Source organism: Lepisma saccharinum, chromosome 1 (genome assembly GCF_977018435.1).
Source record: "Lepisma saccharinum chromosome 1, izLepSacc3.1, whole genome shotgun sequence".
NCBI classification, from domain to species: domain Eukaryota; kingdom Metazoa; phylum Arthropoda; class Insecta; order Zygentoma; family Lepismatidae; genus Lepisma; species Lepisma saccharinum.
Genome location: NC_139229.1, coordinates 99778356 through 99802585, shown reverse-complemented (window position 1 = coordinate 99802585; position 24230 = coordinate 99778356). Strand labels below are relative to the sequence as shown.

General features: G+C 39.9%; 1 protein-coding gene across 10 annotated transcripts in view; it reads right to left on the bottom strand.

The window, feature by feature from the left end:
- Window positions 1-24230, bottom strand: part of LOC145998714 (uncharacterized) — a 372904-nt gene that overhangs the window by 63947 nt on the left and 284727 nt on the right. For all 10 annotated transcript variants that reach the window (XR_014443344.1, XM_083135223.1, XM_083135230.1 and 7 more), the window contains one exon: window positions 4602-4748. Coding sequence is in view for 9 of the 10 variants with exons in the window: in XM_083135223.1 (XP_082991349.1) it covers window positions 4602-4748 (147 nt within the window). In the remaining variant the exon portion in view is untranslated. The remainder of the gene's footprint in view (window positions 1-4601; window positions 4749-24230) is intronic.

Here is a 24230-nt window from a genome sequence, read left to right as displayed (position 1 = left end):
AACAGAGTCAATTTCGGGTTCAAAAGCTGTAAATAAAATGAAATTTCGCTGTTATAGCGGTGAAAAAGCGGTATATAAAATTACATTTTGGTTTTAAAAATGTGAATATAATCCCGATTTAAAAACTGCACTATTACACAAAATAAACATATCCCTTCTAATAGCACATTAAATCATTACCAGAATATTAAGTTTATTCCTGTATAGAGGAGTCCATTTTTACTTTTCAAATATTTACAGCGAAAATTAATCAATCTTCCGTGAATTGCATAACACACAGGATACTTCAGACTTCAGAAAGTGTCGCGTAGGTATATAAACGGTAAATTTCGTGTTTAAGAGTCTATTTCGCATTTTACAGTTCATTTCGCATCATTTCGTGACAAAACAGGGTAGGAAAATGCACCTCACACCCTTCAGAAACCTTAACAATTAACATTGCAATGTGTTATTTCAAATTTCGTTTTCTTTTTGTCAAAAACGAAATATGCATGCCTCTACCGATGATGCTACAGCCCCTACCAAAATTTTGAGAAAATCAGAATTTTCAAATAAACATCCGTTAAGAACTTTAAAAAATCAAAATGTGTAAATACGAAACCTCTTTTAAAGTGAGTCCCGATTACCATTTTTGTCTTTGAACACAATTTTAATAGACTGAAAAGCTCCAAAAATACGAAATATTTTATTATGCATCCTGCCCTCCAAAACGAAACCATGTGTTATCCACATTTACTATTCCGGTCCCTCCCCCCAAAAAAAACTGCGTACACCAGAGTATTGAACATTGTTGCAACTGAAATACAAAACATTTTATTTCTCTTTTAAATCGTAGTTACCCTCATATTTAACTTTCAAGGCAAGGCATCACTCTGAAAGACGCGTGTGCTTGGAATGCTGTGCTTTTCTCCATGCTACATGGAAATAATAATTCAAATTATTATTATTATTATTAGTGGTGGTAGTAGTAGATGTAGTAATAGTATTGTCCCAGATCTTTGACTGTGGTAAATTGGCCATTGAAATTTTTTCCACGGCATTTTTCATAATATTTCACAAGCTCAAGGGGGGGGGGGTTAAACCCCGTAACCCCCCCCCCTTGCGTACGCCACTGTATAACCCAACCCTTTGGCCCAGTCTTCCTAAAAAGAAGAACGCCAATGGCAGGAAAAGATGGCAAAAGGAGGGCTGACCACTAGAAAAAATTATACGTAACGAAAATCCTGGGCACGTCACTGATTAGCTATTGGAGCACAAACATAGTATTGTCTCTATGAGCAAGAATTTGAAACTCAACAGATACCTACTTCTAGCACTAAGTTATAAATGTAAACATGGAAACCTTTCCAGAACTCGCTTCTAGCCTGAAGATGAGAGTGGCGTTAGCTCTCGAAAACTCTGAAACCTTTCCAGAACTCGCTTCTACCCTAAAGGTGAGAGTGGGGTTACTCTCGAAAGATCAGTAACCTTTCCAGAACCCACGTCAACCCTGAAGATGGGAGTGGCGATAGCTCTTTAAAGTTCGGAAACTTTCCAGAACTCGCTTCTAGTGCTTCTGCCCTGAAGATGAGTGTGACGTTAGCTCACGAAAGTTCGGAAACCTTTCCAAAACTGACCTTGTCGATAGCACGAGAGAATCTATTCATAATTCGTCGTCAGGAAAGCTTCAATACTTATTTCATGTGAAATTCTGTGTACTTATAGACTAGCAAACTACAATTTTCTTAAATCGAAGACAAAGTAGCAGAAAAGTGGCCGAAAATAAGAGAAATGCCAAAAATAGCCGCTACTTGAAGAGAAACGTTTGTTCGCACGTCTGTAACAATCCCGCCAATTATCTGGCAGTTTAGAACCAGCCAAGACGAAAGGAACAACAATGGAACTCTCACTGGTTCCAAAGCGTTATCATCTTCTATTCATTCTATCCGCGGGGGCGTGCTGCAATTCATCATCAGGGGAACCAAACAGAGCATGAATACAGAGCAAGCCTGGCAGAAAATAACCATCGCACGACAGATCATACAATCACTGCAAAATTATTGTTCTTCTGCATACATAGATTTATCTGGAATAAATCTTCGTCGCGCAAAGCTACCGATTGTGTGTGCTTTAATCTGAACCAGTTTCAGTCACCTTTTTTTCCTATTTAAGAATACAATTTCAAGTTCAATTTCAAAGTGGTATTGTTACATTGTTCGCGTTCTCTTCTCCCCCACTCCCACCCATTATCAGTCCACTGATTCGTGATTTCTGATATAATTTGAAGCTACGTCCCTCTACTTGTCATATTAAAGTACATGCAAGACATCTGCATTTTTACCGGGAAGGCGCATAAGATTTATCTTGAGACACAAGTGCCGTATGTAACTTGCGATTTTCTTAATACGCATTATAGCCTACTGTGTCTTTTCATTTTATTGCATGGTCAAGATGTTCTTTTCAAAGCACTTTCTTCCCCCAGTGGAGGACGGAGCTGTAGCTCCCCTCCAGACCGTGCTTGAGCTCATGGATGGCCCCCTCCCCCAAGGCCAATGACGCTTTGCCCCTAGATCATCTCAATCTCCACAAAATATTTAATTCGACTATCGTATTACTGAAAGTAACTTTTATCTTTCATGAACACTTCACTTGGTCCACCCTTCCCTTTTAAATTCTTCCTTTCTTTATCAAACGGATTACGGTGCACCTAGTAGCAAAAGTGAGTTGGAACCAATTAAATTAATTACTAAGGAAATATATTCTGACCCCCTCACCTGCCACATATTGCATCATGGTGTAACCTTTTATTTTTACACATATTTTAGAAAAAATATATACATGTTGAATTTTATATTATTTTACGGAAAAAATCCTCCCAAATTTTGATGGTGCCATTATCATCCCCCCCTCCTCCCGTGGGAACTCCTGCTTGCGCTACAGTACTACTTCTGAAGCATAGGTATATTATTTGTACAGTCGGATGCACAAGAGTTGCTTGGCAAATTGTCCATGACAATTTTCAGTATTTTTTTTTTTTGCATCCTACGCGTTTTTAATGAATGTAGTTTTACGTATACTGGTGAAGAGATAGTCAGCAGCTTGTTTACAGCTTTTGTTCCCATCATTACGCAAAACAAAAAGAATGAACGTGGTGATGGGCAATTTGCTTGTTAATACTTATGCATCACACTGTACAAATTCCCGGACTACTAGAGAGAGAGAGAGGGGGGGGGGGACTGCAGGATCTAGAGAGAACTACCCCTCATCCCCATCAAATGCCACCATGGATACTTCTAAGGACCTGTTACAATGGTTTAACAATACAAGAGACGCCCTGTACACAAGAATTTTGCGATTAAATTAATGTTTTGCATTGTAGACGAACACATAATGAGCGATCCCATACATCATTTGCTCTTGCACACACACATTGTACGTTTGCCGACACGCCTATTAGAGACATGTTTCTACCTCACATTGCATGCACCGGCGTGAGTGATAATATGTTCCAACACCCTCGCAGACACACTGTATCGGATATCCAGGTCAGGTCCATTCATGGCGGTGACCAATTTGGGACACAAGCAGCATTCCGAACGCCCCAGCCAATAGCTTCGCGTGCAGATGTTAACACTGTTATGGGAGCATTGTACTTTTGACATTATGAAGTGAAAGTTATAACAATTTACGAGCGGGGGACTGTTCTCCAAAAGACATATTCCGTATATCTCCCGCTTGTCATCTCGAATGATATACGAACGAACTGTTCCTAATTAGAAAGGGAAGCATTTGATAACAAAAATATGAGACTTTGCACACTTCAAGACTGGGAGAATAAAAATCATGATTTTTGGATTTAAAAAAAAAACAACTTAAAATTGCTTGCCTGGTTTTTGACTCCATATACATTTTTTTATATATAGGCTTTTTCTAGTAAACGGCCCTGTAGAATATTTGAACAGTTTGATTACAGCAAATAAAAGAAATCTGTAAATATACATTTTTCTATTTCTGATACTGTACATATGAACCTACTATGGAAATAGTTGTTAAGTGTGTTAACAAAAGTATAATAATTTCAGCAACTTTTCTTCCAGTGAAAACAAAACATTCTCAATGTACTCTAGCTGAATTTTGGCAATTTTTTAAATGTTACATTGCAAAATATCAACTGCCATGTTTATTTATGGTTTAATGATAATGACACTATTTAAAGTTTAACATGATTAGTATTTTCTATATTTTTCTACACAAAATGTTTGCTATTTATGCCTGTAAAAAATATTGAATTTTAAATCAAGATAAATTTAAGTATGTTTACAGTTTATATATCACATTTCCTTTCGTATCAGCTTCACCAAATCAGTATATATATTTTGTTTAATTTCTTTTCCTCTTTAGAGCCTAATAAACGCCATTAAATGATTACGAGATTAATGTACGTTCAACAAAAGTGATTCCGATGTCTACAAAATCCTTATGTAAATTATTCTATAAATTATATTTATTTGAAATGATTTAAATCTTGATTTAACGCCACTGTTTAGTTTCAAAGGGCAGACCTTGGGAGTGTTATTCCCGCGAAAAAAAAAGTATTTGAAAATGAGATTCTTTGTACTTACCAGCCGAGAGTTATCTTGGCGGAGTTGTCTCATGACGGCCTGCAGCTGTCTGTTCTTGGCGCTGAGCTCAACGTTTCTCGAGAGGAACTGTCTGTTCTTCTGCTTCAAAGGAGCCTGGAGTCGATCGCTGTCCCTCAACTTCCGTAACTGGAAAGAAGATGACAGAGTTCATGACGGAAAACTGACCAAAGTACAACATTTGAACTCTTAAAACTATAGAGATATAAATATATTTTTCCCGCCGATTTGAAATATTTTTCAACTGAATATCTGCACCATTATTTTTCTTTTGACTTCTTTTGTATTAGCAATTTCATAATTCCATATGTTGCATGTTTTAAGAAAAGCAGAGAGAGAGAGAGAGAGAGAGAGAAGAGTATAGGACAAAATGAAACAGAAAACGGAGAAGAGATAATAAAAATAAAAGAAAGGAAGCAAGAGGAAATAATCAAAAGTAGGAGGAATGCAAAAATTTAGAAAAAAGAAAGAAAACAGAAAAAGGAGAAATTAATGATAATTATGTGAGTTCTCCACATTTCAACCCTACATGAGTTGTTATTGAATAATGCAATACGAATGAACAAACAAAACAAAAAGGGGGAAAAAACCACTAGATAGACAATCAAAAATTTCCTAGTTGGAAATTTTGACTAAATGATTTCCAAATTCTAAACCAAATGTGGCCGATTTGGTCAAAATTACTAAAATTCTCGTTTATAAATAGAACTGAAAGAATAATTGTCCTTATTCCAATGACTGTTATCCTTGCAGACGCTCAGTAAACATACAGATTATATGACATGGCAGTTCTGCAAGGGCAGCTGAATGAACAAGCAAAGCGCGTCTTTTGTCAGCACATATTTTGTTTGCAGTGTTTCTCAATAATTGTTTGTTACATCACAAACAGCGACAAGTGGTAATGCTGTTATTAGGAAGAGCACATTGTTGACCTCGAAAGCAGATAAGAACAAGGTTAGTTAATGTATGGCATCATGCAGACCTAATTTCTTTGTTTATTGTTTGCATCATGGGCGTCCGTCGACCCTCTGTAAATCTGAATCGTTCATTTCAAGTTACAAAAAGCGGAAAGGTTGTTATTGTTAATAACAGAAATAAAGTTCATTTACTTAATATTTAATCAGAATAACCAAAGTGAAAAATGCACTAGATCGAAAAAATAATGAAACATGCAGAAACCAGGTTATATTTTAATATACTATTATTTAATTTACAGAATAAATTGTTCCACAGTATTCAAAATTTGTGAGAGGTCACACGACAAACTTTACGAGTACAATTTCCCCCTAACTTTTAACGCCTTTTCTTGAACAAGTCATTTATTAGTTTATAACAAAATGCAATAACTGTGCATTTCAGTATGCTGACTGTAAAAAAAAAAAATGAATCCTGTAGCAGTCTTCCCATTTACATAATAATAGTAATAAATTTAAAATAAAATTGATTTTTATTTGTACATAATATTATTTTTATTTCTTTTCTGGGGGTATTTAAACCTTCGAAATAATAATACTAATAATAAAGCTCGAAATTAAGCTTTCTCTTGATTCAAATTTAGTATATGTGACAATGTGAACCGGGAAAATAAAACTCTACAGATCTGAAGATCTCAGACCAAAATATGAACAATCAAGCTTTTGGTTACGATTTCATACAGAAAAGAAAGGAAAGTTGCTTTTCCTCCAACGGACAAATCCTCCACGGCTTCTGTAGACATTGTTAGCATTTCCTCTTATGTAGTTAGTTATTGTTGAAAATAACATACGGGCCACGGCCATGGATACAAGAAACTGTCACAAACATTGTGTCTGAAGTTTAAGCCAAAGGTAGATGCACGAAATACACCTTGACTCGAACAATTATTATTATTATTATAAAAAAGGCAGCTCCGCAGCTAGATATTTTGGCGCCTTAGGCAGGATTGTGGTTTGATGCCAGGCGCTCTCTTAGTGTTGGAGCAGATATACATTTGTATGCGACAGAAGAAAATGGATACTGAAAGTCTAACATTGCAGGCTTGTAAAGAACCACTGTCCCTAACATTCAGATTGATTCATTGAATTAGGTTATTTTACGTCGCTTTACTGACACTTTTGGCTAATCGCAACGATGAGAATGAGTGATGATATGATGAAATTGATGAAGGGACACTCACAAAAAAGGCACAGGCCTGTTTTCGGGGTCATGAGCTAGCCACCAAAAAATTCTAGATTATGGTCTGGGCACGAAGGTTTCTTTACGAATGTCCCTTCAACAATTTCAGTTGATTATCATCAAGATGTGGGCCTCACGGATATCGTAGTGCTAACCCTGTCGGCTTGAAATCAAAGGGTCCCTGTTTCGATACCCGGTGGCACAGTTGTATGAATCGCACTTTAAACTGTACATCCAGTCTCGATTACGTCATCTGAGCAAAAATCAGACCTAAGGCATAATCACCATTCATCCTCATCGTCGCGATTGACAGGAAGTTGCAGAAAACAAGTACAATCCAATTCGGCTACTGGGTTTTATCACCAGCAATTTCTTCATTTCCTTTGTGACGTCGCGCATGGATGAAACACGGCTTGACTGATTGGTTGGTTGGATTTATTTTACTTATCTTTTCTGCCACTTTTAGCTAATCGCTACGATGAGTGATGATATGATGAAATTAATTAAGGAACAATCCCAAAGAATGCCCATGCTCATTCCGGGATTCGAACGCGGGCCGCCTGGCGTCGTAGCGCGATGTGGTAACTAGGGATGGCCACAAGACTGATATCTGGATTTCAAAGTTATCCGAAACTGTTTTGGATGCAACGGATAATTCTAATACCCGAATAATTCGGATAGCCATATAATCCGAATATCCGGAGAATTACGATATCCAGATAATCGGAATTTAAGAAAACTCGAATATCCGGATGCTACATAGGTATATCCGGATAATCCGAATATCAAGATGGTACGGATATTCGGATAATGCGAATATCCGGATAGTATGGATAATCCGAATATAAGGATAATTCGCATAGAAAAGATTTGATGAAGTATTTGTAAAACATTCGCACAGTGAAATACGATAATGACGAATAAAAGGATATGCGTAGCCCTGTAGCCTATAAAACTGATAAACGATAAAATTGTCCGGATAATAAGCACATTCGGATAATCCGTAAATCCGGGTATCAGAATATCCGATACCCAGACATTTGAAAAACAGATAGAAAATTATGTGAATTTTTTTCCGGATTTGACCGTCCCTAGTGCTAACCACTCCGCCACGGAGGCCCGCTGGTGTGTTCTTTCGACCGCTGACTGCCACTCTGAAGCTCTGTGGGTGAAAACTCGGGAACGGGGTCTTGGAGAGCTGCAGGTCATTGAGGTCGAAATCTATATACGGAAACGAATACCGGCACCTGTCGAACCTGTGCAACAGGAAAGCAAGCAACGCCCACCGGTGGCAAAAGAAAGAGGCAAGCAGGTTGCTTCTGCATGCAGAATCTAGAATTCAACACAGCAACCGTTTAAAATCGCATTATGTTTGTTTTGTTCCTTCAATGCAATAACACTGCACTTTTCACACCTAGAACGGCAAGTCGTAAAGATCATAATTATAAGAATGCAGGAGTTGGAGCTTGTTTACTGCAGCAGCGCAATTTTTGTGATTTAGCGTCGCTTTTATGCCTCTTTTAGCTAATTGCGACGATGACGATGAGTGATGATATGATGAAGTTACACCACAAAGAATACTCACGTTCAGGCCGGGATTCGAACCCAGAACCAAAGCGAAGTATGATGTTAGCTTTATTTCCCTGCTTATGTTATGGGCTGTAATGAGTGGTGGTGTCTTTCTGAAGACACCCGAGTGTCAACCTCTCTTCCACGTGGTGCACCAATGCATTTTGCAGACTAACGAGGCTCTGGCGTCAATATTAAAATCTCTAGTGGACCTTGTGTTCTGTTCTGTTCTGTCCATGCTTCCTCGTGATTGTCCTTTCATTGATTTTCATCTAATCATCATTCATTCTCATCTTCGCAATTTAATATTCTTTTAATACAAGTTTCTTAAGGTTTCTCAAGATTTGCCACAAATAAACCACATATTTTATGATTCTTGCACTTATTGTAAACTGACTCAAAGTATCTCCCAGCGGGTCGGGTGCGGGGTACACCCAGCTGCTAGCACGTCGCGAAAATGGGTTGCTAACAGCCATAAGCCTGGCCTCCTAACCTAACAACGTAAGCATCATTAGAATTCGGTGAAAATAATGCACACTTATAATACGAAGGTTAAGTTTGGTGCTATCAGCTTTTTTGAGAAACCGATTTTCACGACGTGTTAGCAGCTGGGTGTACCCCGCACCGAACCCATCTCCCACCTATCTTATTTTCACCACGTTAAACCTCTCCAAGGGTTGATCAAATGTCTCCGACTTAACAGTTTCCACCTCAAGCGTGGACCATCCCGATGGCGCAGTGTTAACGTTGTATCATTGTAAACAAGAGTTTCCGGGTTTGACACCCGCGGTGGGGGCACATAGTGGTTCGGATCCCACTTTAAACTGTAGGTTCAGTCCTGGTTAGCCTATCTGTGCATAAAATAGACTTGAAAACAAACTTCGAAATTCCACCTCAAACGTTGTTTATATGCATTGAATATTTTTGAATCCAAAGTAATATAATCCGTGCGTGCGTGCGTGTGTGTGTGTGTGTGTGTGTGTGTGTGTGTGTGTGTGTGTGTGTGTGTAAAGTTCACACATATCCTCCCCCCACAAAAATCACATGAAGTCCGCCACAGACCCCACTGCTGCTCAGGGACTTGGATTAATTGATTTGCATGAACGTCCGGAAGGGATGGCAAGGGAGGGGCACGGTCCCCCTGGAAAATGAATGTCCACCTAAAAAGTATATATATATATATATATATATATATATATATATATATTTCATTTTAGTCAGAGTAATTTATGTTAATTGTTATAAGTGTGTTGAAGGAACATGGTACTTTCAGACTGAAACAATGTTTTTTTTGAGAAGGCATCACTATTAGGGGGGAATTATGCCTCCTTTGCCCTCCCTGGAAAAAATCCTGCGGTCCATGTTGATTGATTGATTTGGTTCATTTTACTTCGCTTTTATTTATTTATTTACCAGAGAATTCCAAATACAGCTTTGGCCATTTTACATTGGAATGTAATAACAATGGAAATAACAAAAAATAACAATGGAAGTAACAATAAAGCATAATAATATAAACTAAAATACATACAAATGAGATAAAGTGGATTACATGTTGTTACACAGTAGCTTTTTAAAACTATCGACTTGGTTTGGTAGAGTGTTGTATTGGCCGGGTAGTCTGTGGAAGAGAGAACGCTGTATTAGGCTTAATCTGGGTTTCTGATATGTGAAAAGCTGAGTGCTCCTTTTGGTAAAGTGCTCCCCTGTGTTTAGCACCACGCCATGAAGGCGTATAGGGTGTGTAGGGGTAACGCCCCACACTTTCTTGATCCGGTCGTGAGAGGGGGTGAAGTGATCAGCTCCTTGCGGTGCGGGACGGAACTCGAAAGCGAATTTCTTGAAGAAGGCGATCACTTCCCATTGGTTATTTTATGGAGGAAAATATGGTCTGCAAGTATGTGTCTATCATGAGCATTTTCAGAAGGATGGGCTTTTGTAAATGTTTTGTGGATGGAATTCGGTGGTGAACAATGCCCAGGAAGAAATTTAGAACAGAATTTAGTCGATCTAATTTTGAGGTGCATGCCATAGACCAGATCGGAGAACAGTATTCAAGTTTTGGTGAAACGAAAGATTTGTAAAAAGTGCCGAGAACAGACAGGTTGTTTATTTCAGTAAAACGATAGAGGAGACCCAGCCTACGCATGGAACCCTTAGTGACTGTAGATATGTGGTCAGAAAAGGTGAGTTTCTCATCAAATATGACGCCTAAGTCCTTCTGTGCGGCAACCCTTTGAACGCAATTATTTTCTATGAAATATTGCGTATTAAAAGTATTTTTATGGTGGTACATTTCAGAGGATTAAGTTTCAGGTTCCATATTGCACACCACTTTATTAGGGAATCTAAGTGCCATGCCATTTAAATTTGATATTTTACTGTATACTTTGCAATCATCGGCGAACAAAAGAAGGTTTTTACAAGAGTCAGAGATATATTCTGGAAGATCATCAAGGTGGACGATGAAGAGAAGAGGTCCAAGAACACTGCCTTGGAGTACACCAGAAGATACACATCGATAAGAGGAAGAGGTTCCGGAAAGTACAACCTTTTGTTGTCTGTTTCGGAGGTAGTGTTTGAGCAGAGAGAGAAATTTCCCATGAATATTAAAACGATGAGATAATTTATGTAGGAGGTAGTTGTGGTTTATAGAGTCGAAGGCTTTGGAGAAATCAAGATATATTACATCCAGTTGAGAGTTTTCAGATATACAGTTGATAGCGTCACATAATACGATGCTCAAGTTAGTTAAGCAGGAGCTGCCTGGTAAGAAGCCGTGCTGTGCTGTATCTATGTATGGAGAGATGAATTTGTAAAGTCGGTCCTTTATTATTTTTTCAAAGGCGATAGAAAGTGGTGAAAGAAAGGAAATGGGTCTATAAGAAGCAACAGCATCCTTGTCGCCAGATTTATATAACGGTACCACATTAGCCTTTTTCCGTGAATCCGGGAATGTTGCCTCATTGAAGCATCTGTTTAATAAAATAGAGAAGGGAATTGCGAGAGAAGAAGCAGTGTTTTTGAGGAAAACAAAAGATATTTCGTCAGGACCATTTGCGCGATTTTAAGGCAAAGAAGATAGGATGTTTTGAACTTCTCCCGGATACGTGGGTGATGAGGATGAGTCCTGATAAAGATGAAATATAATGAGGAACGCTTACAAAGAACGCTCATGCCAAGTCCGGAATTCGAACTCTGGATTCCTGGTATCGTGCTAACAATTCCGTCACGGAGGTCGGCCCAAGGGTTTGAAACCGAGACCCACAGCTTTAGAGCCCTACAGCAAGAGACTACAAAAAGGAATTCTGCGAAATATTGCATAACACTTTCAAATTAATTACTCACGTCACCACAATTAAGTACCTCATTCTTTTTTTTTTTTTAAAAAAAAAACAATTGCGAAAAAAGGACACATTGTTCGTAATGCATCGTAACGGGGGAATGTAATTCATATTAAGCCAATTGAAAATTCTTTCGGGCACTTTATTCTTTAAATGGCGTGGCAGAAATAACTGTACAGCAGGTCATATCTCACGGCACTTCCATGAAACATGCTCATAGATCATTACCGAGCGATGAGGAAACAAAAGCACGTGAGAACAGCATAAAACAAATGACACGCGAACGCTGGAAAGTCGAGAAATGGGGCCTAGCTGTTGACCTCAAGGTCAGAGAAGACGAGGAAAGCCCCTTTGAACACCTGCGAGGCGGCACGACAGCTAGGTTCCTTATGGTAAATGAATCTCGTTTAGAAGTATGTACTTTCTACCTCTCACTTTTTTCTAGTAACTCTCAAGAGTCTCTCCTTTGACTGTCATCATTCTATGTCCTGTCATTTGCATTTTCCCCTTAAATAGTGTCAACAGTGATAACCCCTTATTTTATACCCATTCGGGCTATACACGCTTCAAGATATCATGACAATGATTGCTTCAAATTCAAAATTTCTCTCTAGCTGGCACGACAGTCCTTGGTGAACACTGATCTCCAAAATCTGTCTGCCGACCTCCGTGGCTTAGTGGTTAGCACAGCGCGCTTCAACGCCAGGAGTCTCGGGTTCGAATACAGGCTTGGGAATGGGTGTCCCTTCATCAGTTTCATCATGTCATCACTAGGGGCATGCATATTTCGTTTTTGACGAAAAAACGAAATTTGAAAAAACACATTGTAGTGTTAATTTTTCATGTTTTTGAAAGGTGTGAGGTGCATTTTGTGACCATATTTTGTCACGAAATAATGCGAAATGAACTGCAAAAAGCGAAATTAACTCTTAAACACGAAATTCAGGGTTTATTCACCGATGCGACACCTTCCGAGGTCTGAATTATCCTGAGAGTTATGCAATTCCCGGAAAATTGATTAATTCTGCTGTTAATATTGGAGAAGCAAAAATGGACTCCTTTACACAGAAATAAACTTAATACTCTGATAACTACATAAATGTGCTATTAGAAGTGAAATGTTAATTCTGTGGAATAAGTGTAGTTTTTAAATCAAATTTAGGATTATTTTCACAATTTTAAAACCAATATGTCTTTTTATATACCACTTTTCATCCATTTTTTCACCGCTATAACACCGATATTTTATTTTATTTACCGCTTTTGAACCCGAAATTGACCCAGTTTTTGTACCGAAATTTTGCCTTTTTATTTACCAAAAATATGTGCCTCTAGTCATCACTCATCCTCATCTTTGCGTTTAGCCAAAAGTGGCAGAAAGCGAAGTAAAATAAATCAAATCAGTCCCAGTTCGCTTTTTCAGTTATAATTCTCAAATCACTTCATCCTCACATCCTTAACTTCATCGCTCCCCCCCCCCCAACAACCACCCCAATTTCACACATTGATCTTTCTCTTTGGAATATTGATTGATTGAAATTGCATTTTTAGGTGCGTCAACACCCGTCACATTATACGGGGTCCAGCCCCTTATTGTAACTAAAATCAACACCTGTGTCTGAGGGTCAAAATCTCCTTAGAGGCTGTGAAGGGGCACTCAGCACATGTAAGGACAAAACACAGGACAGCACACAGCCCTACAGAGAAGTGTGCTGGCTGTAGATTCAGACGCCAGATTCTCGTTGGCCTGCAACATTGCAGTTACCGGGATGCACGTGTAAGTGAGGTTGACATTAATGATGTCTCCTCTTTGGTATAGTTTAGCTGTTAACAATACACAGGGTGACCATAATGTATTTACAACATTAAAAAGGTTTATTACAATGGAATTATTAAGGCACAGCTGCATTCTTGTGGCAAAAAAGAAAAACTCAAAATTATCTTTTCCTTCTTTGTTCTAGTTAGAAGCTGAGTTGGTATACAAGGCGCTGCAATCGCTGTTACTGAAAATGGTCAAATATGTCCGAATATGATCCATAGAATGTCCAAATATGAACCACAGAATGTCCAAAACTTATCCTTCCTGGATATCCTATGGCGGCCCCCTGGACGGACATATGGATATCCATGGGATATCGAATGGATGTCTACTGGATATTCAATGGATATCAAAAACTTCGGCACGAATATCTAGAAGATATCCATTAGATGTCTCCTGTATATTTGTGTGTTGTATGGGTATGAGCCTCCACCGGGTATCGAACCCGGGACTCTTAGATTGTATTATTACAAATTTGCGTTCTCAGGTAAGATAAATACATTGGTCCTGAATTCAGGATAGAACGCTTGCTTCCTTAGTTGGAGCTCGTGGAACATTATTGTTGCTTTATCATGAGCTCTCGTTAACGCTATTGTTAAGATTCCCGTCACTAGGAAACCAGAATCAGCAGTTTTGATGCCTGAGGAAGAAAACATGGACGGTGACAAGAACCAAGCATCTCGAGGTTCGAGCCCTGCTCAGGGCAAGGGCGCCGAAGAGAAGCCCCGCTATTCGCAACCCTTCGTCATCTTCTGTGCGGAGGTGAGGAAAGAGATGACAGGGATAGTGGGGATCTCTAGGTTGGCCAGCGAGAGGTGGTGGGCCATGAGTAAAGAGCAGAGGAAGCCGTATTTCGAATTGGCGGCCGAAGTCAGGGCCGAGAAGAGAGAGGCCAGGAAGGCTGCCATCCCGACACATAGCTACAATCTCCGCAGCAGAGGACTCCTCGCAGTTCCCAGGTCTCAAGTGTACAAATGGAAAGAGTAAAAGAATCTCCCAAGACTACTGTGGACTCGGTGAAAAATACAATGGAAAAGGGCATTGAATGGTGAAAATAACTGTGTTTAGCCTGCAATTAGAACAAATGTTCAGCCAAAAGAAAGCCTATCAGTCATATTCTTCATCTGAACTCGAACTGGTGGAGACTTCACGGAAATCCACGCCACATTGCTTTCAGTCAACTAATTCTAAGGTAAACATATAGTAATGTAATTGTTGAAAAATAAAACTGTAAATAACCGAAGCTGCAATATTCCTTGCCCAATGAAATGCTTTACTTCAATATAATACTATATTGTTTATCAAGTTGTCTCATTTTGCAGACTAGCGAGGCTCTGGCGTCTGGACTCACAGCCAGTATAATCCTCCGTGAGGCTTTTGTTGTGTGCTCTCCTTTTGTATTCGTGATTGTCATTCATTCATCTCATCTTACCATCATTCATCCTCATCTTCCAGATTAGCCCACAGTGGCAGAAAAGCGTAGTAAAGTAACCTAAATGTAATTATTTATGAAGGTCAATAATTTGTCTTAATGGGAAGGGGGGGGGGTCAATGTTTGAACACCCTCTTTCACTGCGGAAAATTTATTGTCTATTAATATACATGGTCTTCATAAATTAGCTCCCTGATTTTGAAGTGGCACAACTAAGGACGTACGAAGTATGTTTGATTGATTGATTGATTTCGTGTTTTAAGTCCACTTTGTGCACAGTAAGGCTAATCGGGACTGAACTTACAGTTTAAAGTGGGATCCGAGTCACTATGTTCCTAAACCGGGAATCCAAACCGGGACCCATTGATCACAAGTCGGCGACGCTGCCACTGCGCAATCGGGGAGGCCCACGTACGAAGTATGTAATTACAAATTTAAACAGACTCAAACGTCACGCCATACTCTAAGTTTGTGTAGCAACTTTTTTACATAATATATATTTTTCGCAGTAGGAGTGGGTGTCCAAACATTGCTCCCTTAGAACGAACTAATTTTTATTCCCCTGGAGGAATTTAAGGACTTGTATTGAAGGAGTAGTAAAGTTTGCGCACAGCCGATGGCTCGCACATGAGATGCGAAATGCGAGTAAATCTAATCTAATCAAACTTTTCTTTACCGCTGCGTGGCAGGAGCGTCGGTGACAGGAGGCTATCAGCACTTACCGAACGATTGACCAATTGCATGGCCGCCAAGGTCTCCGGACCTTACACCCTTTGATTTCTTTCATTTTGGAATTTCTGAAAGATCCCGTCTACGTTCCTTTCCTACCACAGGGTACAAAAAAAATTGAGATGCTTTTTAGTAAATTATATAGATTCAGTTGCTAATCTGCCCAGTCGCTGCAAAGCGTATAGTATCATAATCTGTTTAAAAGAGCTATCAGACAGAAGAGACAGGCGACACGTGTCACTTTCAAACGAACACTCAGAAATAAATGCAACCTTTCGCACCGAAGTGATAGGACTGGGACGTTTTCTCAATCGCGGCAATAAGGACAATTAAACGAAATATATATTACTGAACAAACACACAGTCCCACCAGGACTCGATTGATTGAATTGTTGTTTTAAGTCTAATTTATGCACAGTAAGGCTAATCGGGACTGGACCTACAGTTTAAAGTAGGATCCGAACCACTGTGCCATACGCCTCGATTACAAGGCGACAACATTACCACTACGTCATCGGGGAGGACCATCAGGACTCCAACCCAGAACATTTGGAGGTTAGGTCACTCAACTCCTTCGACGAAGTAATAAGAACACCAAACAAAAAAACAAACTAATTTTACAAATACGTAGCAACAGTTCTGAACCCTCTGTGAAATATAGTTAATGATGTGTTACATCTGCTTGTTGTGGTAGCTTCGTACACTGCACAGTCAGTCCATTCCCTCCCCAAGGCACAGTTACACAATGCGAAACCTCGTAAAGCGGCTAATTACATTAACAGCTCGTTGCACAGACAGCACGAGGTGCTTGAATGAACGACTCTAATCTTTCCTCCACACAGAAATCAGCGCACAGCAAGTGACCACCAATTTGCAGCCATTATTTGCAAGGGAGGACGCTGCTTTAAAACAAGTCGCTTGTTATCCGAGTGTTGATTCAGTCTTACGGAAGAGGCTATTCGCTTTGTTTGCCTGTTTCGTTAACCCCATTTCGATATCTGCTCCGTTACGTTTGCTTTCCTGCATCGCCTTCTCGGGCTAATGAACGCCTGCAATGAAGATGCAGGACTAATTAGGTCACGCGGCTTGTGAAGACAAGGATCGCAGCAGGAAGGAAATTCGTGCATGAGCTTCGGTTCCGTGACTCAACTCGATTTAAGTATTCGAATGCTGAGGTTACGCATACGCTGTGTTCGTTGTGTGGTGGAAACTATGGCTTAGATACACGCATGGGCGCCAAGAGGAATATGGAAGAATTGCTTTCATCCTTTCATTCCTATATAACAGTTGGGCTGAAAAGTTCGTAGGCTAACATAGTAAAAAAATTTTTTTGACAAAATTCGATTTTATTATTCAATATAGTTGCCTTCGAGGGCGATACAACGATTATAGCAGTCATACAATTTTTCGATGCCATTTTTATAGTACGATTACTCTTTAGCCTCAAAATAGGCCTCAGTTTCGGCGATTACCTCTTCATCAGTGCTAAATTTCTTTCCAGCGAGCATTCTTTTAAGGTCTGCAAACAGGAAATAGTCACTGGGGGCCAGATGTGGAGAATATGGTGGATGGGGAAGCAATTCGTAGTCTAATTCATATAATTTTGCCATCGTTTTCATTGATTTGTGACACGGTGCATTGTCTTGATGAAACAGCACTTTTTTGCACAGCTTTCGCATGTTCAAATATTCATGCACAATATGTCCAACACGTTCCTTTGATATTTTTAAAGTCTCAGCTATCTCGATCAACTTCACTTTACGATCATTTAAAATTATTTTGTGGACTTTTTTGATGTTTTCGTCGATAACAGCCTCTTTGGGGCGTCCACTGCGTGCATCGTCTTCGATGCTCATTTCGCCTCGTTTAAATTTAGCAAACCACTTCTCAACGGTTGATTTTCCTGGTGCAGAGTCCGAATAATGTTTATCAAGCCAAGCCTTGGCTTCAACAGTATTTTTTTTCGCCAAAAAGCAATGCTTTATTAACACACAAAATTATTTTTTCTCCATTTTTTCACAATAACAAAAGCTGCTTCACTCACAATGCTATATCTCACGAACTAATTATCCGGCAGCTGTGAAATTTATACACGTATCTTTTGAAGGTTAGTAATAAGTAAAAATCACATGGATTTAATTCTAGTAACGCCATCTATGAGTCAGCCTACGAACTTTTCAGCCCAACTATTAGCTTCCGGTCGTTTTCTCCTTCAGAATTTCCACGTTTATCTCAGATATTACTCTCTCTTCTTCCGTGCTCACTTCCTCTCTACATGAGTATTTCTTCTTTTCCAGTATTCGTTTTGTTGTCTCTCTCTGTCGTCTTTACTCTCTTCTCTTTCCTTTCTTTCTTTGTTCATAGACCCGGCTTCTCTTCCTTCGTTCTTCTGTTGTTTCTTTTATTACTCTCTTTCTCTCTCTCTCTCTCTCTCTCTCTCTCTCTTGTTATCTTTCTTTGTCTCTATATCGATATTCTGTCATTTCTTTCCCTCCTCTCTCTCTCTTTCTTTCTCTGTCTCGCCTCTTGTTTTATGCCTTGAAGCTTTCCTTGAGACGAATGATAAGTAGATTCTCTCGGCCTATTGAACAGGTGAGTTCTGGAAGGATTTCTAAGCTCTGGAGAGATAACGTTAGAAACCTTTCCAGAACCCACTTCTCCTGAGGATGATAGCGACGTTAGCTCTCGAAAGCTCTGAAGCCTTTCCAGAACCCACTTCTCCTGAGGATGATAGTGACGTTAGCTCTCGAAAGCTCTGAAGCCTTTCCAGAACCTACTTCTCCTGAGGATGATAGTGACGTTAGCTCTCGAAAGCTCTGAAGCCTTTATAGAACCCACTTCTCCTGAGGATGATAGTGACGTTAGCTCTCAATTGATTGATTGATTGATTGATTTAGTTTATTTTACTTCGCGTTTTGTGCCTCTTGGCTAATTTGCGAAGATGGGGATGAGTGATGAAATGATGAAATGGATGAAAATGGACATTCACAAACAACCATACCCGACCGGGATTCGAACCCGGGACCCTTGGCGTCGCAGCGCGATGTGCTAACCACTCGGCCACAGGGTCGGGCGCGTTAGCTCTCGAAAGCTCTGAAGTCTTTCCAGAACCCACTTCTCCTGAGGATGATAGTGACGTTAGCTCTCGAAAGCTCTGAAGCCTTTCCAGAACCCACTTCTCCTGAGGATGATAGTGACGTTAGCTCTCGAAAGCTCTGAAGCCTTTCCAGAACCCACTTCTCCTGAGGATGATAGTGACGTTAGCTCTCGAAAGCTCTGAAGTCTTTCCAGAACCCACTTCTCCTGAGGATGATAGTGACGTTAGCTATCGAAAGCTCTGAAGTCTTTCCAGAACCCACTTCTCCTGCGGATGATAGTGACGTTAGCTCTCGAAAGCTCTGAAGCCTTTCCAGAACCTACTTCTCCTGAGGATGATAGTGACGTTAGCTCTCGAAAGCTCTGAAGTCTTTCCAGAACCCACTTCTCCTGAGGATGATAGTGACGTTAGCTATCGAAAGCTCTGAAGTCTTTCCAGAACTCACTTCTCCTGCGGATGATAGTGACGTTAGCTCTCGAAAGCTCTGAAGCCTTTCCAGAACCTACTTCTCCTGAGGATGATAGTGACGTTAGCTCTCGAAAGCTCTGAAGCCTTTCCAGAACTCACTTCTCCTGAGGATGATAGTGACGTTAGCTCTCGAAAGCTCTGAAGCCTTTCCAGAACCCACTTCTCCTGAGGATGATAGTCACGTTAGCTGTCGAAAGCTCGAAAGCTTTTCCAGAACCCATTACCGCAAGAGAATCTATTCATGAGTTATGAGAACCTAACCAGTGAAATGAGCGACCAGCGGGAATCGAACCCGAGACGTCACTATTACAAGACGACAGAGTTAACCACAACTCGCCCAGAATTAATGATCTAGTAAAAACGAGTTCACATAATATAAATGTTGAGTAACTTTCTGGGATTAACTGTTCAAACACTCCAGCTTAACCAAGCACAGAAGATAAGAGGCCCATGCATGCACGTGCGCACAGGAATACCTCTCAACTCACAACTCCCATTCAGGTAGTTCTGCCGCCTCTAAACGACCACGAAATATCGATTATGCCGGTGTCAATGAAACCGCAAACGTTCCCTTCATCTTGAATCCATCTCCTAAGAAGCATGTGCTTTCCGTTACATTGAACTCTGTCGTCCAACATGATTTATAACCTTGGAAAATGACGTAATAACACACTGAAGAGCCACGGTAGAAGAAATATGACCGAAGCATACGGAAGAAGAAGTAATCCCTTCTGCATTGTGGTGCCTTCTTTACCTAATGGCGTCCGTGAACACATCCGGATAGTAGAAGGGGGCTTGAGCCATAATTTATCCATTAACAGATGTGTTGGTTATTAACGAAGACATGTGAGGCATACTTATCACATCAGCTGGTATTTTATCGATACCGCTGTAATTCATGTGAACCCAGGAGCAGGCAGTGTATGCTGAGGCTTGCAGTCGTAACGGTAACACCTTTTTTGTTAGTTTGGGGGAACGCTGAACACTCCATGTTTGAGTAGGCTTGAGGAAAGGTAAGCTTAGAAAGTGTAATCAGGACTATAGTTTAGAGTGAAATGCGAACCATTGAAGTGCCCTTATCGAGAATCGAAACCCGTATCCATTGATTAAGAAGTCGGCAGGGATTTTTACCCGTGTATTTGGTCACCAGAACCCACTTTTTAAAATTACAAACATTTCTTTCTGTGTACAGTCACGGACACTTCTGGGTTGTAACGATCACTGAAAGTAAATGGAGTCGTTACAACCTAGAAGTGTCCGTAACTGTACAAAGGAGATCATCACTTACATAGGAATGCAACGAACACACTATCTTTCTATTTCAGTTATTTTACGTAGTTATTTATTTTTTTATCTCATTTGATAATCACGATGTCGTGGATGAAGAAATGATGATGGTATTCGTATTTTGTATTTTTATTTTACGTCGATTTTCTGCCACTTGTGCTTAATCGTAACGATGAGCACATTTTCCACGTTTTGCCTCCTCGCTACGCCTTGTCTACGAAGCGAAAGTCAATTCCCCCCTAAGTTTTTGCACCCAATGAGGATGAGGGATGATTAGATGAAACTGATGAAGGGACACTCACAATTAACGCCCAGGCCTGGATTCGAACCCGGGAACATTCGGTGGCGAGATTGAAAATATCCCACTTAATTCACCGAGCCGGCTAAAATGATGATGACACAAACATAATGATGCATCCGTGCCGTAATCGGGCCGAGCCTGTGACCTCTGGCTTCCTAGCGCGTTACGCTGGTCACGTCACCAATATATTAATAACATCGAATTGCAGGAACGCACACGTTTCTATGCGTATCGGAGCTGTGAGCACAATTGAAAGATGACTAGAAACGTGGAAGATACATTACGAACAAGCTAACAAGTGAAAAGGGGAGAAACGCCAAAGCGTCATTAACACAAAGGTACGAGTTAAAGAGAGAGAGCAAATTCATGTTGTCTACCATTCGGGTCAAGGGAGCATCGGTGAAAATTCTTAGTATTAGGGACAGGCAGAAATAATGAGGCAGTTCGTTAAGCGAACAGGTGCTACGAAGCAAGAGTACGCCCCTAAACACAGATCTAATCCTAAAGTTGAAAAGTAGAACGGACTTGCAGGAGTGCGAATTCAAGCAACTGTTCTGGACGTGGAAAATTTGTAAAAGGCAGTTGTTACGGCGGGTACATACAGGTAGGTCAAGCAATGGTAGTGAACGTTCATTGGATTGGCAGTGACGTCAAATAACAGGTATAGATGGCAGCACAATCACGCTACAGAGATATTTTAATGAAATCCACTTCAGAGGTTTGCAATAAACGGAGAAGTGTACGTAAATAAATCTGATGGGTTATGTGCAATGTAATTGCTTCGTTTCTGCCAGAACCCAAACATCTCGTGCAATAAAAACTTCACAAGATATTGAAGAGGTTTCGTTGTTCTTTTCATGTAAGTGCTCTATGCTTTGACAAGCGCATGTTTTTAATTCTTATTGTACAAAGAAATAGTTTAATTATGTATTTAATTAACCCAATCTGAAAGTTTTCTTTAAGCTATTTTCTTGCATTTTTTGAGACTGTTATATGTAGTATTTACATATGCATTCTTTAGAAACAAGTACTGTATAAAAATAATACATAATAATAAGTGATAAAGTGTTACGTTATCTCCAAGAGGTCAAAAGAAATATATGTAAATTTGGTTCAATATTGTTTGTAAAGTACTTATGTACTTACAAAAACGAACCTTAGATATTAACCCCAAAAAACATATTTTGCATAATATTTCTGAAAGTAAAATTACATAATTACCACGCGCCCTTTTACGTATGGAAAAGAGGGTATTCAATATTTCACCTTATCATCTCAATACAATGTCCCAATTTCTTCCTCTAAAAATTATACACGTGTGTGTGATGTGTGTGTCTATCTATATATCATGGCGTTCCTATACGAGTCTAGAAGGAACAATTTTCCTGCACAGAATACAGTTTGCGATGCACTCGAGTAAGTCCACCCACGCTCTCCCCACTGTTGTTGTAGTGGCTTGTTATCTGTATATGCCATCCAAGTTGCACTTTCGGGCGATGGGCCAATTTCATGCAGTCGGGAAAATGGGGGTTAACTAGAAATTAAATCATAGTAATAATCAGAACGATGGAAAGCTTAAACTCGCTGCTTAAGTTAAAGGCTATCATCAAGCAGATCTCATCAAGACCATAGCGGTTTTCCGGTCTCGTCCTCAGCTCCTTTCATTCAATCATGGCCGTGTGTTATTACGTCCTATCTGGTCGTGACGAAACAATAAGCTTGCTGTTTTCTCTTCCGTGCACTTGCCATCTAATGCCCACTTTAGATAAAAATATTTTCCTTAACATTTTTCTTAACATTTATGCCATGACCGCTATGGCATATTTCATGGCATTTCTCAAGGATAGATTCGGTCCTACTTCCCTAGCATAACCAATCAGAAGGGGCTCTAGGTCACGAGTGCAGTTGTAATGGCGGTCGAGTGAGAGGTAAACAACGTATCACTTCACATATTTAAAAGCAGATAACTATTCAACCGAGATACATACTTTATAACGTATACAGTGCAGGTATGCAGAATATTTTAGTTGCTTCAATCGTAAATGTCATGCACTAACCATAGATGGTGTAATTCGGTGTGCCTTCCGTGCTACGTCGAAATTGTAAAAGTTAACCGGAATGTTACATGAAACGATTCCGTGTCAAGTACTGTCTGCTATTAGATTTTTGAAAGCATTTACATACCATTTATGGTAGCAAAATTGTTAAAGAAAATGTTTCCGTATAAATCGCGCCTAAAATGGCTGAGTATTTTACAGAACACTGTTTTCCGTCATGTCTACATCTGCCAAAGTCTTAAACCAGTATTTCTAAACTTATCTTTACTTTAGTATTTACAATACCCTACCGCTAAAATTTTCCGGTCTGGACTGTGAATTTGGGAAAACGTCCATACAGTTTTTGACGAAAGCTAGCCCAATTGCTCATTTCCTTACCTGTTAGGACTTACTGTAAAATTTACAGAATTCTGCCGTTAAATTTTAACAGCCTGTCATTTAATTAATAACAACGGAACGCCATAGTTTTCTCGCGAGCTCGTGCAAATTCGATTCATTGATTGATTGATTTTACTTCGCACTTCTTCCACTTTTGGCTAATCGCGACAATGAGGATGGGTGGTGATATGATGAAATTGATGAAGGGACACAATCACGAACCCGGGACCCCTGGCTTCGTCAAATGAGGCTGAATGACATGTATTCTACCACCTGCCAGCATGCGTATATCATACAGGAATACAGGAATATATGAATATAGAAACCGGCCTCGAAATCCAGATAACAGCGGCGATGGGACTCCATGCTCTGACCACACATAAACCAATGACAAGCAGGCAGGCCTTTGCCATTCAAAGAACAGCTGTTGTTGTTGTTGTCTGTTTGGACATGGGCATAGAAAGCAGAACAAATGTTTCGAAATGAACATAAAAAGCAGAAACAATGAAGACAAAACTAATGAAGAATACAAAAAGATATTCACATAAATATCCTTTTAAATCTCTACCCGTGAAAAGCATAATGCGAATTACAGTTTCAAAAATCAACAAGCAATGAAGCTTCTTCGTATCTTTGACCTTACAAGCTTCAGCGAGTGGCCCCCAGGAACGGAGGAATCTTGTAGGTGGAAACTAACAACAATGCGCAAACAAATCACCAAGTGGCACGAGCAGTAACACGAGAAGTAGCGCCAGGAATAAGACGAAAAGAAATTGGCGAAAGAAGAGCGCGGAAGAAAGATGGTCTAACTGCAGACATCCAAAGACACGACACCATAAATAACATCGACAAGGCGAAGGTGGGAAACAATGGCCTATGCTGGTCTTGGCCAAGATATCAAGTTCTGGATAGAGGCCAGAGGCTTTGCACACAAACATAAAAGAAATAGCTGGGGTAAATCTGCATTTCTAACGGT